The sequence below is a fragment of the Amblyraja radiata genome, chromosome 6, assembly GCF_010909765.2.
Source record: "Amblyraja radiata isolate CabotCenter1 chromosome 6, sAmbRad1.1.pri, whole genome shotgun sequence".
Taxonomy (NCBI): domain Eukaryota; kingdom Metazoa; phylum Chordata; class Chondrichthyes; order Rajiformes; family Rajidae; genus Amblyraja; species Amblyraja radiata.
The window spans coordinates 76,437,835-76,457,062 of NC_045961.1; the positions used below are offsets into that span (position 1 = coordinate 76,437,835).

At 41.3% G+C, this 19,228-nt stretch overlaps 2 protein-coding genes across 7 annotated transcripts in view; one reads left to right on the forward strand and one right to left on the reverse strand.

The window, feature by feature from the left end:
- dis3 (DIS3 homolog, exosome endoribonuclease and 3'-5' exoribonuclease) overlaps nucleotides 1-4,247 on the forward strand; it is a 40,508-nt gene extending 36,261 nt beyond the window's left edge. The window contains exons 19-21 of the mRNA XM_033023019.1: nucleotides 2,164-2,322; nucleotides 2,707-2,829; nucleotides 4,028-4,247. Coding sequence (XP_032878910.1) covers nucleotides 2,164-2,322; nucleotides 2,707-2,829; nucleotides 4,028-4,114 — 369 coding nt within the window. The 3' untranslated portion in view covers nucleotides 4,115-4,247. The remainder of the gene's footprint in view (nucleotides 1-2,163; nucleotides 2,323-2,706; nucleotides 2,830-4,027) is intronic.
- A 6-nt stretch (nucleotides 4,248-4,253) lies between these two features.
- bora (BORA aurora kinase A activator) overlaps nucleotides 4,254-19,228 on the reverse strand; it is a 36,170-nt gene continuing 21,195 nt past the window's right edge. For all 6 annotated transcript variants that reach the window (XM_033023021.1, XM_033023020.1, XM_033023023.1 and 3 more), the window contains 2 exons: nucleotides 13,382-13,574; nucleotides 4,254-6,296 (listed from right to left, as the gene is read on the reverse strand). In XM_033023021.1, the coding sequence (XP_032878912.1) occupies nucleotides 6,181-6,296; nucleotides 13,382-13,574 (309 nt within the window). In that variant the 3' untranslated portion in view covers nucleotides 4,254-6,180. The remainder of the gene's footprint in view (nucleotides 6,297-13,381; nucleotides 13,575-19,228) is intronic.

Genomic DNA, 19,228 nt, shown 5'->3' on the forward strand with positions numbered 1-19,228 from the left:
CTATACTGAAACCTTTCAGAATTTAGCAGATCTCCATTTGATTACACAATTAGGCAAGATATTAACAGAGGCAACCCGTTGACCTGTCCCCCGTAGCCATACCCGCACACTCCCAGTACCAGCCATCCTTGTCAATATTTTATACATCCTCTTCAGTGTCTACAGTGCCCTCCATAATGTTTGGGACAAAGACCCATCATTTATTTATTTGCCTCCGTACTCCACAGTTTGAGATTTGTAATAGAAAAAAATCACATGTGGTTAAAGTGCACATTGTCAGATTTTAATAAAGGTCATTTTTATACATTTTGGTTTCACCATGTAGAAATTACAGCAGTGTTTATACATAGCCCCTCCATTTCAAGGGACCATAATGTTTGGGACACAGCAATGTCATGTAAATGAAAGTAGTAATGTTTAGTATTTTATTGCATATCCTTTGCATGCAATGACTGCTTGAAGTCTGCGATTTATAGACATCACCAGTTGCTGGGTGTCTTCTCTGGAAATGCTCTGCCAGGTCTGTTTTGCAGCCATCTTTAGCTTATGTTAGTTTAGGGGACTAGTCCCCTTCAGTTTTCTCTTCAGCATATAAAAGACATGCTCAGTTGGGTTCAGATCGGGTGATTAACTTGGCCACTCAAGAATTGACAATTTTGTTAGCTTTGAAAAACTCCTTTGTTGCTTTAGCAGTATGTTTGGGATCATTGTCTTGCTGTAGAATGAACTGCCGGCCAATGAGTTGTGAGGCATTTGTTTGAACTTGAGCAGATAAGATGTGTTTATACACTTCAGAATTCATTATGCTACTACCATCAGCAGTTGTATCAATGAAGATAAGTGAGCCAGTACCTTCAGCAGCTATAAATGCCTAGGCCATAACACCCTCACCACCGTGTTTCACAATGTGGTATGCTTTGGATCTTGGGCAGTTCCTTCTCTCCTCAATACTTTGCTCTTGCCATCATTCTGATATAAGTTAATCTTCATCTCATCTGTCTACAATACTTTTTTCCAGAACTGTGGTTGCTCTTTTAAGTACTTCTTGGCAAACTAACCTGGCCATCCTATTTTTGCAGCTAACCAGTGGTTTGCATCTTGCAGTGTAACCTCTGTATTTCTGATTCCTGAAGTGTTTCTGATCTGTCAGACAGGTGTTTGGGTTTTTTTTCTTTATTATAGAGAGAATTCTTCTGTCATCAGCATTTTTCCTTGGCCTGCCAGTCCCCATGCGATTAGTAAGCTCACCAGTGCTTTCTTTCTTCTTAATGATGTTCCACATTTTGGTAAGCCTATGGTTTGGCTGATGTCTCTAACAGTTTTATTCTTGTTTCTCAGTCTCATAATGGCTTCTTTAACTTTCATTGGCACAACTTTGGTCCTCATGTCGATAAACAGCAATAAAAGTTTCCAAAGGTGATGGAAAGACTGGATGCTGAGAGCTCTCTTATACCTGCATTAAGGAGGCAATTAAACACACCTGAGCAATGAAACACCCGTGAAGCCATGTGTCCCAAACATTATGGTGCCCTGAAATGGGGGGGACTATGCAGAAACGCTGCTGTCATTTCTACATGGTGAAACCAAAATATATAAAAATGGCCTTTATTAAAATCTGACAATGTGCACTTTAACCACATGTGATTTGTTCTATTACAAATCTGAAATTGAGGAGTACAGAGGCAAATAAATATATGATGGGTCTTTATGGAGGGCACTGTATATGCAAGTAAAACGTATACATAACATCCCAAAGTGAGGTCTCGCCAAAATATAGCAGATTATCTCACTCGTAATTTTTTTTAACAAATAAATCTGATGGTTTCATGAACTTGATTACATTTTGTCAAACTTTTAATGATGTGTTTTGTGATCCAAGACTCAGTATATACCTAAGTTGTGTTTTTCTTTGGCAGTTTAATTGAGATCCTTTCTATTCTTGACCCACATATAATTTCATTTTACTACTTTTCAAACAGCTTGTGTGAATCAATGAAGCTAATTTTCATTTGTGATTAAAATAATCAGAACTATTACGGCAATATTCTAGTTTTAAAGCAACTCATGTTGAATATATAATTAATATGCCAGTGAGTTTTGGGTTTTACTTTGTTGTGCATTTACCACAAACTACTAAACCTGTTCTGTCCAATGTTGTTACAGTTATTCTTTAAAAACAAAGGAATTGTTGATGAAATTGGTTACATTCTTTTTGTGAAAAAGAATGCTATTGTCGTGCTCATTCCAAAGTTTGGGTTGGAGGGAACAGTTTTCTTTGAAGAGAAAGGCAAGCAATCCCTAAAGATGCAGTACAATGAAGAGGTACAGAATTTCTTTCCAATCTTTTTACAATTAACCATGGTGCAATACTTGAAGTTCTGTTTTATTCTTATCCTCATATAACTTTACACAAATCTTTCTTACAAAGGATCTGAGGACTTGTTTTGTTAAATTGATTTAGGGATAAAAGCACAATTTTATGATAGATTTACTAAAATAAGCCCATATTCCCATAATCTTTTGGAAGATTGAGAGTTGATCTCTGAAGTTTATAAAGTTCTCAGAGGGCATATTAAAAATTGCTTCATGAAATGAAAAGAAATTGTTTAAAGGGTGGAAACGTGAATTAAATTAATTGTATGAACAATAGATGGTGAGTTGAAGAATGATTTTTGAATTACGAACAATCTTTTCATGATCTAACAGATTCCATCTATAACAGTGGAAGGGACATTATTCAAAATGTTTGACAAGGTAACTGTGACAATCACAGTGGATTCATCAAATATGCAGCACCAGAAAATCAGAATGGGATTGGTTGATCCAGTGGTAAGCATTGAGTTTTGGTCAAATTACAAGTAGCAGGCTTTTCTATGTGTATACGTTGTATTTATTCCAAATAAACCAGCTTGGTTGTTTTTTTTGGTCTCACTTCAATAATCAAAACTGTAAATTTGAATATAACATCATGTTTCCAGCTAAATTTCCCAACCAGACTTCTCTCCAACATGCTTTCACACGTTCCACAAACATGCAATTCTCTTTCCATTGTGCCCTGTGCTGTGTAGTCTTTCAAAGCATATCCATTAGGTTTTTAGAAAGAGCTCTTCATTCAGTTCAGCTTATTTTAATTTAGTTCTGTGCTTAAACAGGATAAGACAAATGTCGTTATCTTCCCTCCTTCTACAGTTCAACACCCAAAATAATTACCAAGCACTTGTATTAATTGCTTTGTTCCAAATAGTAAGTCTGGTTGGTGAAAAGGCTTGAGGCAAACAAAGTTGTTGGATGACAAACTCTTCAAGATAATTTCTATTGTGTTACCCAATTGGTCAGGTAGTATGTGCAGGAAAAAACTGCAGATGCTGGTTTAAATCGAACGTCGACACAAAATGCTGAAGTAATTTAGCGGGTCAGGCAGCATCTCTGGAGAAGGAATGGGTGACGTTTCAGGTCAAGACCCTTCGTCAGATTGATGTCAGGGGAGGGGGCGGGACAAAGATAGAATGTAGTGGGACACAGTCTCTGACTACATTCTATCTTTGTCCCTCCCCTGACATCAGTCTGAGGAAGGGTCTCGACCCCAAACTTCCCCCATTCCTTCTCTCCAGAGATGCTGCCTGACCTGCTGAGTTACTCCAGCATTTTGTGTCTATCTTTAGTGAGGTAGCATCCTAGCAAATGGGATTTTTGGTTCATTTCTCTAATTAGTATGGCTGCTATTCAATAACATCCAATCAATTTCATTATTGTACAAACTTCATGTACTTTTCACATTCTAGATTGAACAATTTACTGGTGGTTTAATATTTTATTCTTGCTATTTTAAATTACTTCCTTGTTTTCAACTGAATTGGTTTTTTTTAGAATGTATTATTTACTAGCAAAATATTAAAGGGTTATTCATTTGAAAGACAACTTTACTAAATAACTCAAATTTCTTTCAATCATTTTTTTTCTGTTGTCACCTGTTTCTCAGTTGAAAGACTTCAGTGTACAAACTTTGAAAATTAATTTCTTGTGACAGATTCCTGGAGTCAGCATCCCAAGATCTACTCCACAGCAAAGCAAAGTCAATGAAGAACCTAAAGTGAAGAAAGCCAGGCATATCTAGGAAGGTTATTTATTGGAATACCGATTGGCCTTTGCCTACTTCGGAGCAATTGACTACATGTAATGAGGGAAGTCATTTGTAGGATGTTTTTGTAATTACATGCATTCTTTTGAATAAACTTTTATACACATTGTTTTTAAAAATCTTAATTCCAACTTTATTTTGGTTGGTGTGATCCATGTTTTGTGTCAAACATTGATAAATTTGAAGTCAAAACAACAAAGGATGACATTAAAATAAATCTCCAGGTGCATAAATAAGGTTCAGTTTCATGAATATTCCCAAAAATCACTCACTGAAATCATAAACCTGCATGACTGTCTCAGTCCACAGAATGCGTTTGGTGCAATTGGTCCTGCGTGAGTATAAACCAAACAAAAATAAATGAATGTGATTTAGTTTAAACACACTGCGGTAAGTCATGTTAAAACCCACCCTGCCAATTGTTTGACTACAGGATCAGTAACACTGTTGTTGAATTGAAATAGAACTTCAGCTCAGTCAACACAATATTCTCCATCATCCTATGTCTGCATCCATATAAGTATTTTAAAATATCTGTAAGAAAATTGTGTGATCTTGCTAATTTTAGAATTCATTTATGATATAGTGTCAAATAAGTAAGCCAAGTCTCCTCGTAATTGAAAGTAGCACAACTGAAGAACCTGAATGTTTTTCTCTTAAAACCAAGGTGATCTAAAAGAGATCTTTTAAATTGTGAAGGGTGTGAATAAGTGGAAACATTTCTCACTAGGAAAAGCATAGCTAGAGGGCATTATAAAAGTCATCAGGGAATTCAATAGGAAATTTAGAAGAACCTTTTGTAATTAAAGAATATTGAAAATGTGTTACTTGTTAATAACATGGAGTGGGTGAAGCAGACCATAATTACAATTAAGGGGATGTTAAACAAACACAATGGAAAATAATGATTTGATAGATAAAATAAATGGAGGGGGGCTCAAATGGAATGTCTATACCAGGATGTTGAAACGCATGGCCTGTTCTTATGATTCATTTAATATGTAACCCCATGTTGAGAGCTGAAATTCTGATCTATAGTCCATACTTCGCTAGAGGTTAATTTTAGAACTGAGCCCTAAAATCGTGCATGGAATAAAATGACCTCTCTGTTTTTAAAAGCGGTATTAGATTATCTGCTAATACAAAATGGCAAGTGGGTGCCAGAATAACTTAGCTCTAGCTCAGACTTGAAATTCTTCTTTTAAACTCCTGGAAAATGGTAATTTGCTATTTGTCTTAAACTGTTGTTTCAATCAGCAAAGCAAAGTGTTGCAGGAAACACGCTATTGGTGCCAACCTGAAGCTTCAAAATTCTTCAATATGAAAATTACATTAAACCAGAAAATAAAAAAAATACAATATTTAGAAACTTTATTCAATATTGAGATTTTTATAAGTACATGTAGTTAATTTTCAGTATAAAATATTGCAGGTCGACCATTATAGATAGACCTGTGGGTCTAAATTGTAAACACTGAATTTATTTTTTGCAATTTAAAATTTACTGAAATCAGAAGCCAAATTCAGACTAGAATCTTTGAAAAGCCATTTTGTTCAAATGTATACATAATTGTACTTGTTTTGCAGTGCTTCCAAGAACATCTTTCTCAAGAGTGCTAAAGTCGTGATTTAGGTGCAGTGGCTAATGTTTGAAAAGATGGCAAGATGCCACTGATTTTAGATTGTTAAATAATTCTCAATTCATTCCTTCTCTATACATAATAACTTTTGGATTAAAGTACAATACATGCTAGGCTATAAGAACATAGTTGACAAATATGTTGAACAATGGGGCTAATTGCTTATGTATCAGATTGTATGAAAAATACAAGATTGGAATTGCTTTGTGCATGATTTATGGGTGAGCAACTGACCAGTAAATTCAGGCACTTTATAAATAGCTACATGCAATTAATATCTTTAGAAGAGCTGATTGGAGTTCTGGTGATTATGTTTTCAGATTACGAGTGAGCCAGACTGAGACCTGTACAATGAATGTTACATTCATAGTCAACAAATTAACTTTAGAAACTATTTTTGCTTTAAAATAAAGACATGGAGCTATCGTCAATGGGTTCAGGTTCCTCCACTGTCATTTCAAGGGGTTGTCGTAAAAAACAAGATGACATCTCGTGTAGCTGAGGTGGAGAAAATCTTGCTGCAAACAAAGAACAACGTTTTAAAGGAAATTGGTTTGCATTTCAAATCCTTTAAATCTGCCAATTTAAAAACATGGACATTTGCTCTACCTGCACCCTACGACTTCAAACAAGCATCAGCTACTTGCCTGGGATTTTATTTATGGTTAATAATTACTCAACAGTATATAAACTGACCATGCTGCACCTTGGAGCCTCATTGGCAAGTCTGATTCAGCACTTAAGTCTTAAGTCTGAAGAAGAGTTTTGGCCCGAAACGTTGCCTATTTCTTTCGCTCCATAGATGCTGCTACACCCACTGAGTTTCTCCAGCATTTTTGTGTACCTTCTGATTCAGCACTTGTCTGATTCACAAGTTCACTTTCACTGGACAAAATTTAATTAAAGAATGTTCCCGGTTTAAACCTGCTCTCATAAACAACATAGAGGCAATCTTCAATCTGGAGTCTTAAGAAAATGTAAACTGTCATTTGCTTATTTTACATAGCTAGCCAACAAGTCAAACCTCTTTCCCTCAGGTCCCCATGTGTCATTACCACAAATCTGGTACTAATTTTCCTATCCACACCTTCAATTCTCTCTTGTACACAGAACCCACTGAGGAATACACTACTGATAGCACAATAGAAGCTGGGTCTTTAATGACCTGACATTGCTTCATACCTTTCAAAAACATCTTCACTTAAACTCAACTACATTCTCTTTACACTTGCAAAACCTCGGTTCTCCAGTTTTTGTCCCTCCAATGCGATCCATTCTCTTCATCAAATCCACACTTTAGCTACCACTTGGATTTTCACCCCAGCCATAATAATAAGTTAGCTCGAATGAATTCACCTGTGGCATCCTTTATCTCTGATGTATTCTTTATCATTGTATTGTAATTCTTTGTTTTTCAACCCAATAGGGATGCCTTTGCATGGTTTCCATTCTTAAATTTTTAAATCATAGAACACAATAGTACAGCACAGGAACACAATGGGCTAATATGATGCCAAGACCAACACTGCCTGCACATAATCATATCCCTTCAAACCATGTACCTATCTAAAACTCTTAAATGCCGATATCAGTCTCTGCAATCACCCCAGATAGCATGCTCCAGGCACTCACAACCATCTGTGTGTAAAAACATCCTGCACATTCTCTCTGCTGCCTCTCACCTAAAGCTACATGCTCTAGCATTTGATATTTTCATCCTGGGAAAAAGGTTTGTGTCTACCCTATCTACGCTTCTCATTTTATTTAATCAGGTCCAGCGTTCTACAGAAAACAATCCAAGTCTGTCCAAGCTCTTCCTGTAGCTAATATCTCCCAATGTAGGCATCAATTCTGGTAAAACACTTGCACCCTTTCCAAAGTCTCCACCTCTAATGGGCTCGTTCAGAATATTCTAAATGTGGCCTTACCAAAGTCCATTGAAATTGTATCATGACTTCCTGACTCTCATATTCAATTCCCCACCCCCAATGAAGGCAAGCATACCATATGCCTTCTTTACCACTCTTTCATTTTTGTTCCCACTTCTAGCGAGTCATGGAATTGAACTCCAAGATCCCTCTGTACACCAGTGCCATTAAGGATCTTGTTAATTAATCTTAATTAATTTTGTTTTTTATTGTCACAAAGTAAAAAGCTTTTGTTTACATGCTATCCAGTCAGAAAAGACAATCTATCATTACAATCAGGATAAAGGGTACATCATTTAGTGTAAGATAAAGTCTGATTAAAGAGTGCAAACGCCTCCAATGATGTAAATGGGAGGTCAGGACCACATTCTAACTGCTGAGAGGACCTTTCAGTTGATAACAGATGGGAGGAATCTGTCCCTGAATCTGGAGGTATGCATTTTTCAAACTTCTGTATGTCTTGACTGATGGAAGGGGAGGGGGGGGGGGGGGGAGAACAGGGAGCGACGGGTGAGACTGGTCCTTGATTGTGGTGTTGGCCTTGCTGAAGCAGTGTAAAGTGTAGATGGAGTAAATGGAAGGGTGGTTGCTTTGCGTGATGGGCAGGACTACGTCTACAACTCTGCAATTCCTTGCGGTCTTGGATGGAGCTGTTTCAGGCTGTGATGCTTCCCGATAAAATGTTTTCCATGGCAAATCTGTAGAAGTCGGTGAAGATTAGTGGGGACATGCCAAACTTCCTAATCCTGCCAAGGAAGTAGAGGTGGTGTGTTGTCTTGGCCATTGCTTTAAAGTGGCTGGTCCAGGACAAATTGCTGATAATATTTATTCCAAGGCACTTGAAGCTTTTGGCTATCTCTACTTCAGCACCATCAATGATATAAGGGTGTGTTGTACTACTTTGCTTCCTGAGGTTAATCACAATCTCATTTGGCTAATATTGAGGGAGGTTGGTTTTGTGGCACCAAAGTACAAGATTCTCAATTTCCTTTCAGTACTCCGTCTTGTCATTATTCAATATCTGGCCCAGTACGGTGGTGTCGCCTGCGAAATTGTCGATTGGTATATAGCTGCACAGTTGTGAGTGTTTTAGTATAGCACGGGGCTGACAGCGAAAGAAAATGCTGGAGTAACTCAGTGGGACAGGCAGCATCTCTGGAGAGAAGGAATGGGTGACGTTTCGGGTCAGGGGAGAAGGAGTAGAGATATGAATGGGTAAGGTGTGAAAACGACAGATCAAAGCAGACGATAAGGAAATGTAGAAAGGTTCATTGTTGGCTGAGAAGTTGACAAGGAGGCATACAATCAGTAAAATTATTCAGAAAGACAGTGAAACTAGTCAGAGAACTAGGGTGGGGGAGGGATGGAAAGGGAAAGAAGGGTTACTTGAAGTTAGAGAAATAATATTCATACTGCTGGCCAAGCAAAATATGAGGTGCTGTTCCTCCAATTTGTGTTGGGCCTCACTTTGACAGTGGAGGTGACCCCGGACAGAAAGGTCGATATGGAAATGGGAGGGAGAGTTAAAATGTTTCACAACTGGAAGATCGCATAGGCCTAGGCAGGTTGAACAGAGGTGTTCAGCGAAACGATCGCCGAGCCTACACTTGGTCTCGCTGCAGGGCACCAGTGTTGGCAATTATCATAGGAGGATGATTTGTCACCTATCCTCACTGATTATGGTCTGTTGGTCAGGAAATCGAGAATCCAGTTGCAGAGGGAAGTGCTGACTCCAAGTTCCCCAACATTGGAGATGAGCTTGGTTGGGATAATAGTATTGAAAGCAGAGCTATAGTAGACAAATAGGAATATGACCTAGGTGACTTTATTATCAAGTTGTTGCAGGGATGAGTGTAGGGCCGGGGAGATGGCATCAACCATGAACCTGTTGTAGCAGTGGGTGAACTGCAGTGCATCGTCTGCTTGGGAGGTTGGAGTTAATGCGAGTCATATTCAGCCTCTTGATGCCCTTCATGATCGTGGATGTCAAGGCCACTGGATGGTAGCCACGATAATGTTCTTCTGGAAGCAGGTGGGTACCTCAGAATGGCGTAGGAAGAGATTAAAGATGTCCCTGAACATTACGCTAGTTGGACCGTGCAGTTCCTAAAGACGCGGCCAGGGATTACATCCGGACCAGTTGCCATCCGTGTGCTCACCGTCGGTGAGGCCGATCTTACTTCTGCAACTGTGACCATTGCAGAACGGACCCCAAGATCCCTCTGGGATGGATGTCATCACCCCGTTGGCCTTTTGCTCAAAGCGAGCATAAAATGCATTGTTAATCATGGAAGGCCACAGTATCACCAGTAATGCTGCCTGACTGCTTTATAGCCCATCCAAACTTGCCAGAGTCAATGGGTATCCAAGTAGTTATACTGGGATTCAAATTTGTCAAGGATTCAAGATATTGAATAGGCATCACATCTACATCAGTAGTTCATCTTCAAATCCCTACCTAGTACCATTACTTTTGTAATCCACTATAGAGCTTTCTTTGGGTGTCTCAATTATGAAAAGATCTCCAACTGCCCCAGCATTAAGACTGATCATGCCCAAGCATCAAGTTCAAGTGAGTTTATTGTCATGTGTCCCTGTATAGGACAATGAAATTCTTGCTTTGCTTAAGCACACAGAACATAGTAGGCATTTACTACAAAACAGATAAGTGTGTCCATATACCATAATATAAATATATACACACATGAATAAATAAACTGATAAAGTGCAAATAACAGATAATGGGTTATTAGTAATCAGAGATTTGTCCGAGCCAGGTTTAGTAGCTATTCTTGAACCTGGTTGTTGCAGTCTTCAGGCTCCTGTACCTTCTACCTGAAGGTAGCAGGGAGATGAGTGTGTGGCCAGGATGGTGTGGGTCTTTGATGATACTGCCAGCCTTTTTGAGGCAGCGACTGCGATAAATCCCGTCGATGGAAGGAAGGTCAGAGCCGATGATGGACTGGGCAGTGTTTACTACTTTTTGTAGTCTTTTCCTCTCCAGGGCGCTCAGATTGCCAAACCAAGCCACGATGCAACCAGTCAGCATGCTCTCTACTGTGCACCTGTAGAAGTTAGAGAGAGTCCTCCTTGACAAACCGACTCTCCGTAATCTTCTCAGGAAGTAGAGGCGCTGATGAGCTTTCTTGATAATTGCATTAGTGTTCTCGGACCAGGAAAGATCTTCAGAGATGTGCACACCCAGGAATTTGAAGCTCTTGACTCTTTCAACCATATAAATGGGGCTGTGGGTCCCTCTCCTACTCCGTCCAAAGTCCACAATCAGTTCCTTGGTTTTGCTGGTGTTGAGGGCCAGGTTATTGCACTGGCACCATATGGACAGTTGCTCGATCTCTCTTCTATACTCTGACTCATCCCCATCAGTGATACGTCCCACAACAGTGGTGTCGTCAGCGAACTTGATGATGGAGTTCGCACTGTGACTGGCTACGCAGTCATGAGTATAGAGTGAGTACAGCAGGGGGCTGAGCACGCAGCCTTGAGGTGCTCCTGTACTGATTGTTATCGAGGCCGACACATTTCCACCAATACGAACAGACTGTGGTCTGGGAATGAGGAAGTCGAGGATCCAATTGCAGAGGGATGTGCAGAGACCCAGTTCTGCGAGTTTGGTAACCAGCTTGGAGGGGATGATTGTGTTAAATGCCGAGCTGTAATCAATGAATAACAGCCTGACATATGAGTTTCTGTTGTCCAAGTGGTCCAGAGCGTAGTGGAGGGCCAGTGAGATCGCATCCACCGTTGATCTGTTGTGGCGGTAAGCGAACTGCAGTGGGTCCAGGTTTTTGTCGTGGTAGGAGTTGATTTGCTCCATGATCAACCTCTCAAAGCACTTCATCACCACTGGCGTTAGTGCCACTGGTCGATAGTCATTGAGGCACGTCACCTTACTCTTCTTGGGCACTGGTATAATTGATGCCCTTTTAAAGCAGGTGGGGACCTCAGACCTCAGAAGTGAGAGGTTGAAAATGTCCGTAAAAACTCCAGCCAGTTGGTCCGCACAGGTTCTTAGAACACGACCGGGTATACCATCAGGTCCAGGCGCTTTTCGGGGGTTCACCCCTCTGAAGGATTTCCTGACGTCGGCCTCTGTGACTCAGGCTGAAATACCATCACAGCGGATGGGGGCTCAGGAAGGCACATCAGTATTCTCCCTATCAAAGCATGCGTAAAACGCATTGAGCTCGTCAGGGAGTGATGTTTCGCCGACATTCGAGCTGCCTCCTGGTTTCGCCTTGTAGGAGGTGATTGCATTCAGGCCCCGCCACAGCTGCCGAACATCTGTCTCATCCTCCAGTTTGGAGCAGAAGTCCCTTTTGGCCTTTTTGATGGCCTTACCAAGGTCGTATCTTGACTTCTTGTAGGCCACTGCATCATCGGACGTGAATGCCCTGTGTCTGGACTTCAGAAGAGTGCGGATCTCAAAGTTCATCCAAGGTTTCTGATTGGGAAACACTCGGAAGGTTTTTGTAGAGATGCAGTCCTCCACACATTTCTTTACGAAGTCTGTAACGACTGTGGCGTATTCGTTCAAGTCAGTTGCCGAGTCCTTGAACATTGCCCAGTCGACAGACTCCAAACAGTCCTGGAGTTGTTCCTCTGCACCCCCCCGACCAGCTCTGTACTGTCCTCACTTCTGGGGGTGCGCTCTTCAATTGCTGCCTGTAGGCAGGAAGAAGCAGCACCGCTACCGAAGTGAGGGCGAGGGATAGAACGATAGGCATTCTTGATGGTGGTGTAGCAGTGGTCGAGGGTGTTAGGTCCTCTGGTGCAGCAGGAGACATGTTGGTGGAAGTTAGGGAATGATTTCTTTAGGTTTGCCTTATTGAAGTCCCCAGCAATGGTGGTAAATGCCTCGGGGTAAGACGTCTGGTGTTTGTTGACCACGGCGTGCAGCTCCTCCAGTGCTAGACGGACATCTGCCTGGGGTGGGATGTAGACCGCGGTCAGGATAATGGAGGTGAATTCCCTTGGGAGGTAGAAGGGACGGCACTTCACTGCCAGATGTTCCAGGTGCGGAGAGCAGGAGTTGGACAGGAGTGCCACGTCTGAGCACCACGCAGAGTTGACCATGAGGCAGACGCCCCCTCCTCTCCCTTCATCATCTGTACACCAGATTCCAGAAGCAAGCAATCTATTCTAAACTCTGTCCAAACGAATGACTTCTCTAGCCTCCCAGTAAGTGCTTCACGGATTTACTAAAAACAATCTACTAACTGATGGAGTCCCTGGTCAAAGTGGTTTAAGCTCAAAGGAAGCCACCAGATTTATTCTACGGAAGTATGTTGAGTTGAAATGCAAATAAATCAACCCATCCACCAGATGCTTCAAACTCCAGCTGTGGCAGAGTGAGATATCCTCATGGAACGTAATCATCTAAAAACCCACAGAACAATGATGGAAATAATTGGTTGTACATTCAGAGGGGAGAGATTAGAGTGGGTAAGGGGAGTGGAGAACTGAAGATGGTTGATATCATACCAGTAATTGGAAATAAAAATGTCCAGAGAGGGTAACCTTAACTGTTTCTCATTCCACCAAGTCACATATACACACACACTATCTAGTTGCTAAATAGTAGTCTATGTCATCAATTCAACATTAATAACTACATCCCTCTATAACTTCAAATGTTATATCTCAGAGATCCTTACCATTCTTTTTAAGTATTCTACTTAATGTTTGTTCACAAGAATTTTTCCAAGTATTCAGGTAACAAATGTTTTGGCTTAACACAATATCATGTGTTGTACACAGTCTGTTGACAGGAAAAGCCTTATTTAAATTAGTAGATGTGTTTATTCCTAATACGTCTTTGTTCTCTTTAAACTCCGAGGTAGGAAAATCCTGGAATTCAAAAAAAATGTGCATTACTTATTAACCAAGAAAAGTAATTTCAATTGGAGACTAAATTCTTTAAATAACACGCAGACAAGTTGATTCATAGACAAAACATAGGCCCTCATGTGAATTAGACTCCTGCAGATGTAACATACCAAATTACATTCTAGATCTCCGCAACTATTCTTTTGTGGAGATCGATAATCTTCTCTTTATATACCTTTGCTAATTAAATTATTTAAAATTGATTTAAATGAATCAAAGTAAATAATTTCTGAATTCACTTTTCCTGTTTGTCATTAAAATAACATGCTTTTAGATACAAGCTGAAGCAAAGAGGAGTTCAGTATAGGAGCAAAGAGGTCCTTCTGCAGTTGTACAGGGAGACCACACCTGGAGTATTGTGTGCGGTTTTGGTCCCCTAATTTGAGGAAGGACATTCTTGCTATTGAGGGAATGCAGCGTAGGTTTACAAGGTTAATTCCTGGTATGGGGTGGGGACTGTCGTATGCTGAGAGAATGGAGCGGCTGGGCTTGTATACTCTGGAGTTTAGAAGGATGAGAGGAGATCTTATTGAAACATATAAGATTATTAAGGGTTTGGACACGCTAGAGGCAGGAAACATGTTCCCGGTGTTGGGGGAGTCCAGAACCAGGGGCCTCAGTTTAAGAATAAGGGGCAAGCCATTTAGAACGGAGACGAGGAAACACTTTTTTCTCACAGAGAGTTGTGAGTCAGTGGAATTCTCTGCCGGTTCTCTGGATACTTTCAAGAGAGAGCTAGATAGGGCTCTTGAAGATAGCGGAGTCAGGGGATATGGGGAAAAGGCAGGAACAGGGGACTGATTGGGGATGATCAGCCATGATCACATTAAAATGGCGGTGCTGGCTCGAAGGGCCGAATGGCCTACTCCTGCACCTATTGTCTACTGTCAAACATTTTCTCGATGTTCCTCAAATATAATGCCAACCGTCATTAAGGACCATATTAATGGATAATCTGACAATATTTGCAAGTAGTTACATGTGTTTTTTCACATCACAGAAGTAATTCAATGCAGAAGAGCCCCGGAAAATGTCCAGAAATTGTGTTTACAAAAGGTATAGAAGCTAATTCATGTGAAGATCTTGCAAAATACTATATCTGTATCCAGGATACTTCTTTAAAAAAGGAGATAAGCTTTTGTTTTGGCCTTTTAAGTTTTTGAACTGCTAATTGATAAAGTAAAATCCTCTTAACCAATGCTTTGTACAAAGTTTGTATCATTTTTTATCCAATAAAGAAAACAACTGTTGGGGGCTTGGAATATTTGACATACAAAGTATGTAAAGGCACAAAAGTGTCAAATTTTCACCAATGAGATGGGCAAGAAAACTAAGACCAAAGGATCACTAGATTAGACAATCACAAAATGGTAACCCTCCCCAAACTCCCACCACAAGGCACTGCAGATCAATTGACAGATTTAAACACTGCTTTCCTTTCCTCAGTCTGATTGAAATTACTGATGTCAAGCAACAAATTTGAGGCTGGCAATTGAATTGCTTGGTTTCAGTTCTAATACTCAAATCGAATGAAAGCACAGAATGTATCATTATTTTGCCTTTTTAATAAAATCTCAGAATCAAACACAAAGATAGAAGAGGGAGGTGCTTTGCACCTTCAAAATGTACAAGTTTTAAATTGTAAAGCTGAACCACAAGTGATATTGTGTAGGAAGGAACTGCAGATACTGGTTTAAACCAAAGATAGACACAAATGCTACATAACTCAGCGGGACAGGCAGCATCCTTAGAGAGAAGGAATGGGTGATGTTTCAGGTTGAGACCCTTCTTCAGTGATATTCTCTGGATTACTACCCGAGCCTCGCAGAAAGTGGCAGAGGGTCAATTAGATTTAAGAGTTGAATACGTGCTTACAAATTGTTATGGGAGAAATGATTTTAATTCATTTCATACTGGTGTCAATACTAGGGAAAAGGGCTGATGTTCCGTTGGCAAGTGTTTCATTTGAATCGGGCTCAGACCAGCATTCTTGGGAATCAATGTGTTGGAAAGAACTGTAGATGCTGGTTTAAATCGAAGGTAGACACAAAATGCTGGAGTAACTCAGCAAGGTGGGCAGCATTTCTGGAGAGAAGGAATGGCAGGGCTCGAAATTAATCAGAATCACTCGCTGGAGCTGCAGTAACTCCCTGGAGTAACTCTTGCTTCTTGGTTTCCTGGTCCTCCAAAAATATTCCAAATGGAATTTAAACTGGAGTGGACCCTCCACCACCAAACTCCAAACTCTGAAAAATGACAGCCTATTGCACTTTATCTGTTTATTTATTGTGTATATATATGGTCTATGGTATATAGACACACTGAACTTTTATCTCCTGTTCTGTATTATGTTTACATATTCTGTTGTGCTGCAGCAAGCAAGAATTTCATTGTCCTATCTGGGACACTTGACACTAAAACTCTCTTGACTTAAGCAAAAAAGGGTTCTTGGGGGAAAAAAGAGCTACCTTACATTTAGTTGCGTCTGGTTGGGTAACTATGGTAGGGTGAAGACTATTCCATGCTTTAATTGTGCGGGGGAACGCCATGGAGCAGCCAGCATCTCTGGATAGAAGAAATTGGGTGATGTTTCGGATAGAGACCCTTCTTTAGATTTCCTCTGGTTTTAGTGTTTTTAGTTTAATTTACAGATACAGCGTGGAAACAGGCCCTTCGGCCCACCGAGTCCACGCCGACTACCGATCACCCGTACACTAGTTCTATCCCACACCTTAATGACGCGTCAAGAGTGTTTTATTCTCTCACGTCCCAGTTAAAACAATGAAATCCTAACTTGCAGCAGCACAACAGAATATGTAAACATAGTACTATGTAAACAATGTTATAAATGAGAAAACAAAACAATGTATATTTATATATGAATAGATAACAGTGTGTGTGCGCACGCATGTGTGTGTTATATATACACCCACACACACACAATTTCCCTTCTGGGATTAATAAAGTTCTATCGTATAGTATCGTGTGTGTAGGATGGAACTGCAGATGCTGGTTTAAACTGAAGATAGACACAAAAAGCTGGAGTAACTCAACAGGTCAGACAGAATCTCTGGACAAAAGGAAAATATTACGTTTTGGGTTGGGTCTGAAAAAGGTTCCTGCACACCTTTGGAATGTGGAAGGAAACAAGAGCACCCGGAGAAAACCCATGCGATCAAAGGGAAAAGGAGCAAACTCCATACAGGCAGCACCCATATTCAGGATCAATTCCGGGTCTTTGGCACTTTTAGGCAGCAACTTTATGGCCAATGTACTGCCCCATAGTCTTGAACTGAATTAAAACATAGAGTAGCTGTAAAGGGGGACATAGCGTCACTTAGAGATTTAAGACTGAAAATGGGTAGTTTCTTTTTTTTTAGTAACCAAAGTTATCAACGTATAATATTTTGTGTGTTGGAAAACAAAATATAGTGGCACAGCTGGTGGACTTGCTGCCTCACACACCAGAGATCTGTGTTCGATCCTGTCCTCGGGCACTGTCTGTGTTGAATTTGCACATTCTCCCTGCAAGCATGTGGGTTTTTCGTCCCACATCCCAAAGACGCATTGGCTTTGTAGGTTAACTTGTCTCTGTAAAATTGCCCATAATGTGTAGGGAGGGTGAGGAAAGTGGGATAACAGAACTTGTGTGAATGGGTAGACAAAAATGCTAGAGAAACTCAGCTGGTGAGGCAGCATCTATGGAGCGAATGAAATAGGTGACGTTTCGGGTCGAGACCCTTCTTCAGACTGATGTGAGGGTGAGGGGAGCGGGAAGAGGAAAGGAAGAGGCGGAGAAAGTGGGCTGAGGCAGCTGGGAAGGGGAGGAGAAAGCAGGGACTCCCTGAAATTGGAGAAGTGAATGTTCATACCGCTGGGGTGTAAACTGCCCAAGCGAAATATGAGGTGCTGTTCCTCCAATGTACAGTGGGCCTCACTCTGGCCATGGAGGAGGCTCAGGACAGAAAGGTCGGGTTCGGAATGGGAGAGAGAGTTGAAGTGCTGAGACACCGGGAGATCAGGTTGGTTACTGTGAACCGAGCTGAGGTGTTGGGCGAAGCGATTGCCTAGCCTACGCTTGGTCTCACCGATGTAGAGCAGCTGACACCTAGAGCAGCGGATGCAATAGATGAGGTTGGAGGAGGTGCAGGTGAACCTCTGCTGCACCTGGAAAGACTGCTTGGATCCTTGAATGGAGTCAAAGGGGGAGGTAAAGTGACAAGTGTAGCATTTCCTGCAGTTGCAAGGGAAAGTGCCAGGAGTGGGGGTGGTTTGGGTGGGAAGGGACAAATTGATCAGGGAGTTACGGAGGGAGCTGACACCTAGAGCAGCTGATGCAATAGATGAGGTTGGAGGAGGTGAAGTGCTGAGCCACCAGAAGATCAGTTTGGTTATTGCAAACTGAGTGGAGGTGTTGTGCGAAGCGATCGCCAAACCTGCACTTGGTCTCACCGAGGTTAATCATACGCTGAATAATCCAACCAGATTTTTGTTTGGAAGTAGAAAGAAATAATGGAAATTGTATTCATTGCAACGTGTAAAAAGAGTTGAGATACTGTATTGTAATTTTACTGCATGTCATTGTGGTATATATCATGTCTTGATTGGTGAATATGCTTAGTTTGTGACTTTATTTGAAGCAGAAATAATATGTGAATGCTTCATTGGCCATAATTCCAACTGGTGGCAGATTGTGCTTCCTCAGCTGCCTTAGGAAGTTGTGTCTTTTTGACTGTGGAGTCGATGGTAGCCCCCCCACTTAAGTCCTTGGAGATGATGGAGATGATGGTTCCCAGGAACTTAAAAGACTCCACAGATGTGACTGTGGTGTTGTTGATGGTGAGTGGGGTGAGGGGAGGGGGAGCTCTCCTAAAGTCTACAATCAATTCCACTGTCTTAAGAGCATTGAGCTCTAGGTTGTTGCGATGGCACCAGGACGCCAGCTGTGACACTTCCTGTCTGTAAGCAGATTCCTCCCCATCCTGGATCAGTTCAATCAGGGTTGTGTCGTCTGCAATCTTGAGAAACTTGACAGAGGTGTCTGTGGAGGTGCAGTCGTTGGTGTAGAGAGAGTAGAGGAGAGAGTACGCAGCCTTGCGGTGCTCCTATGCTGAGTGTTTGCGGGTCCGAGATGTGCTTTCCCAGCCTCACATGCTGCTTCCTGTCTGTCAGGAAGCTGGTGATCCACCGACAGAGGGGTTCAGGCACAGTCAACTCGGAAAGTTTGGAGTGTTGTAGCTCTGGCACAATGGTGTTGAATGCAGAGCTAAAATCAACAAACAGGATCCTCGCATAGGTCCCCTGGCAGTCTAGGTGCTGTAGGATGATGTGCAGGCTCAGGTTGATTGCATCATCCACACATCCATTGGCAAACTGCATAGGATCCAGCAGGGGGATCGTGATATTTTTCAGCTTGGCCAGCACAAGCCTTTCGAGTGTCTTCATGACTACAGAGGTCAGTGCGACAGGTCTGTAATCATTAAAGCAAGTAATCCTTGCCTTTTTGGGTACAGGGACAATAGTGGAGACTTTGAAGCAGGCAGGGACAGTACATGTTTGCAGGGACTGGTGGAAAATGTATGTATAGACCGGTGCCAGCTGTTTGGCACAGAGCT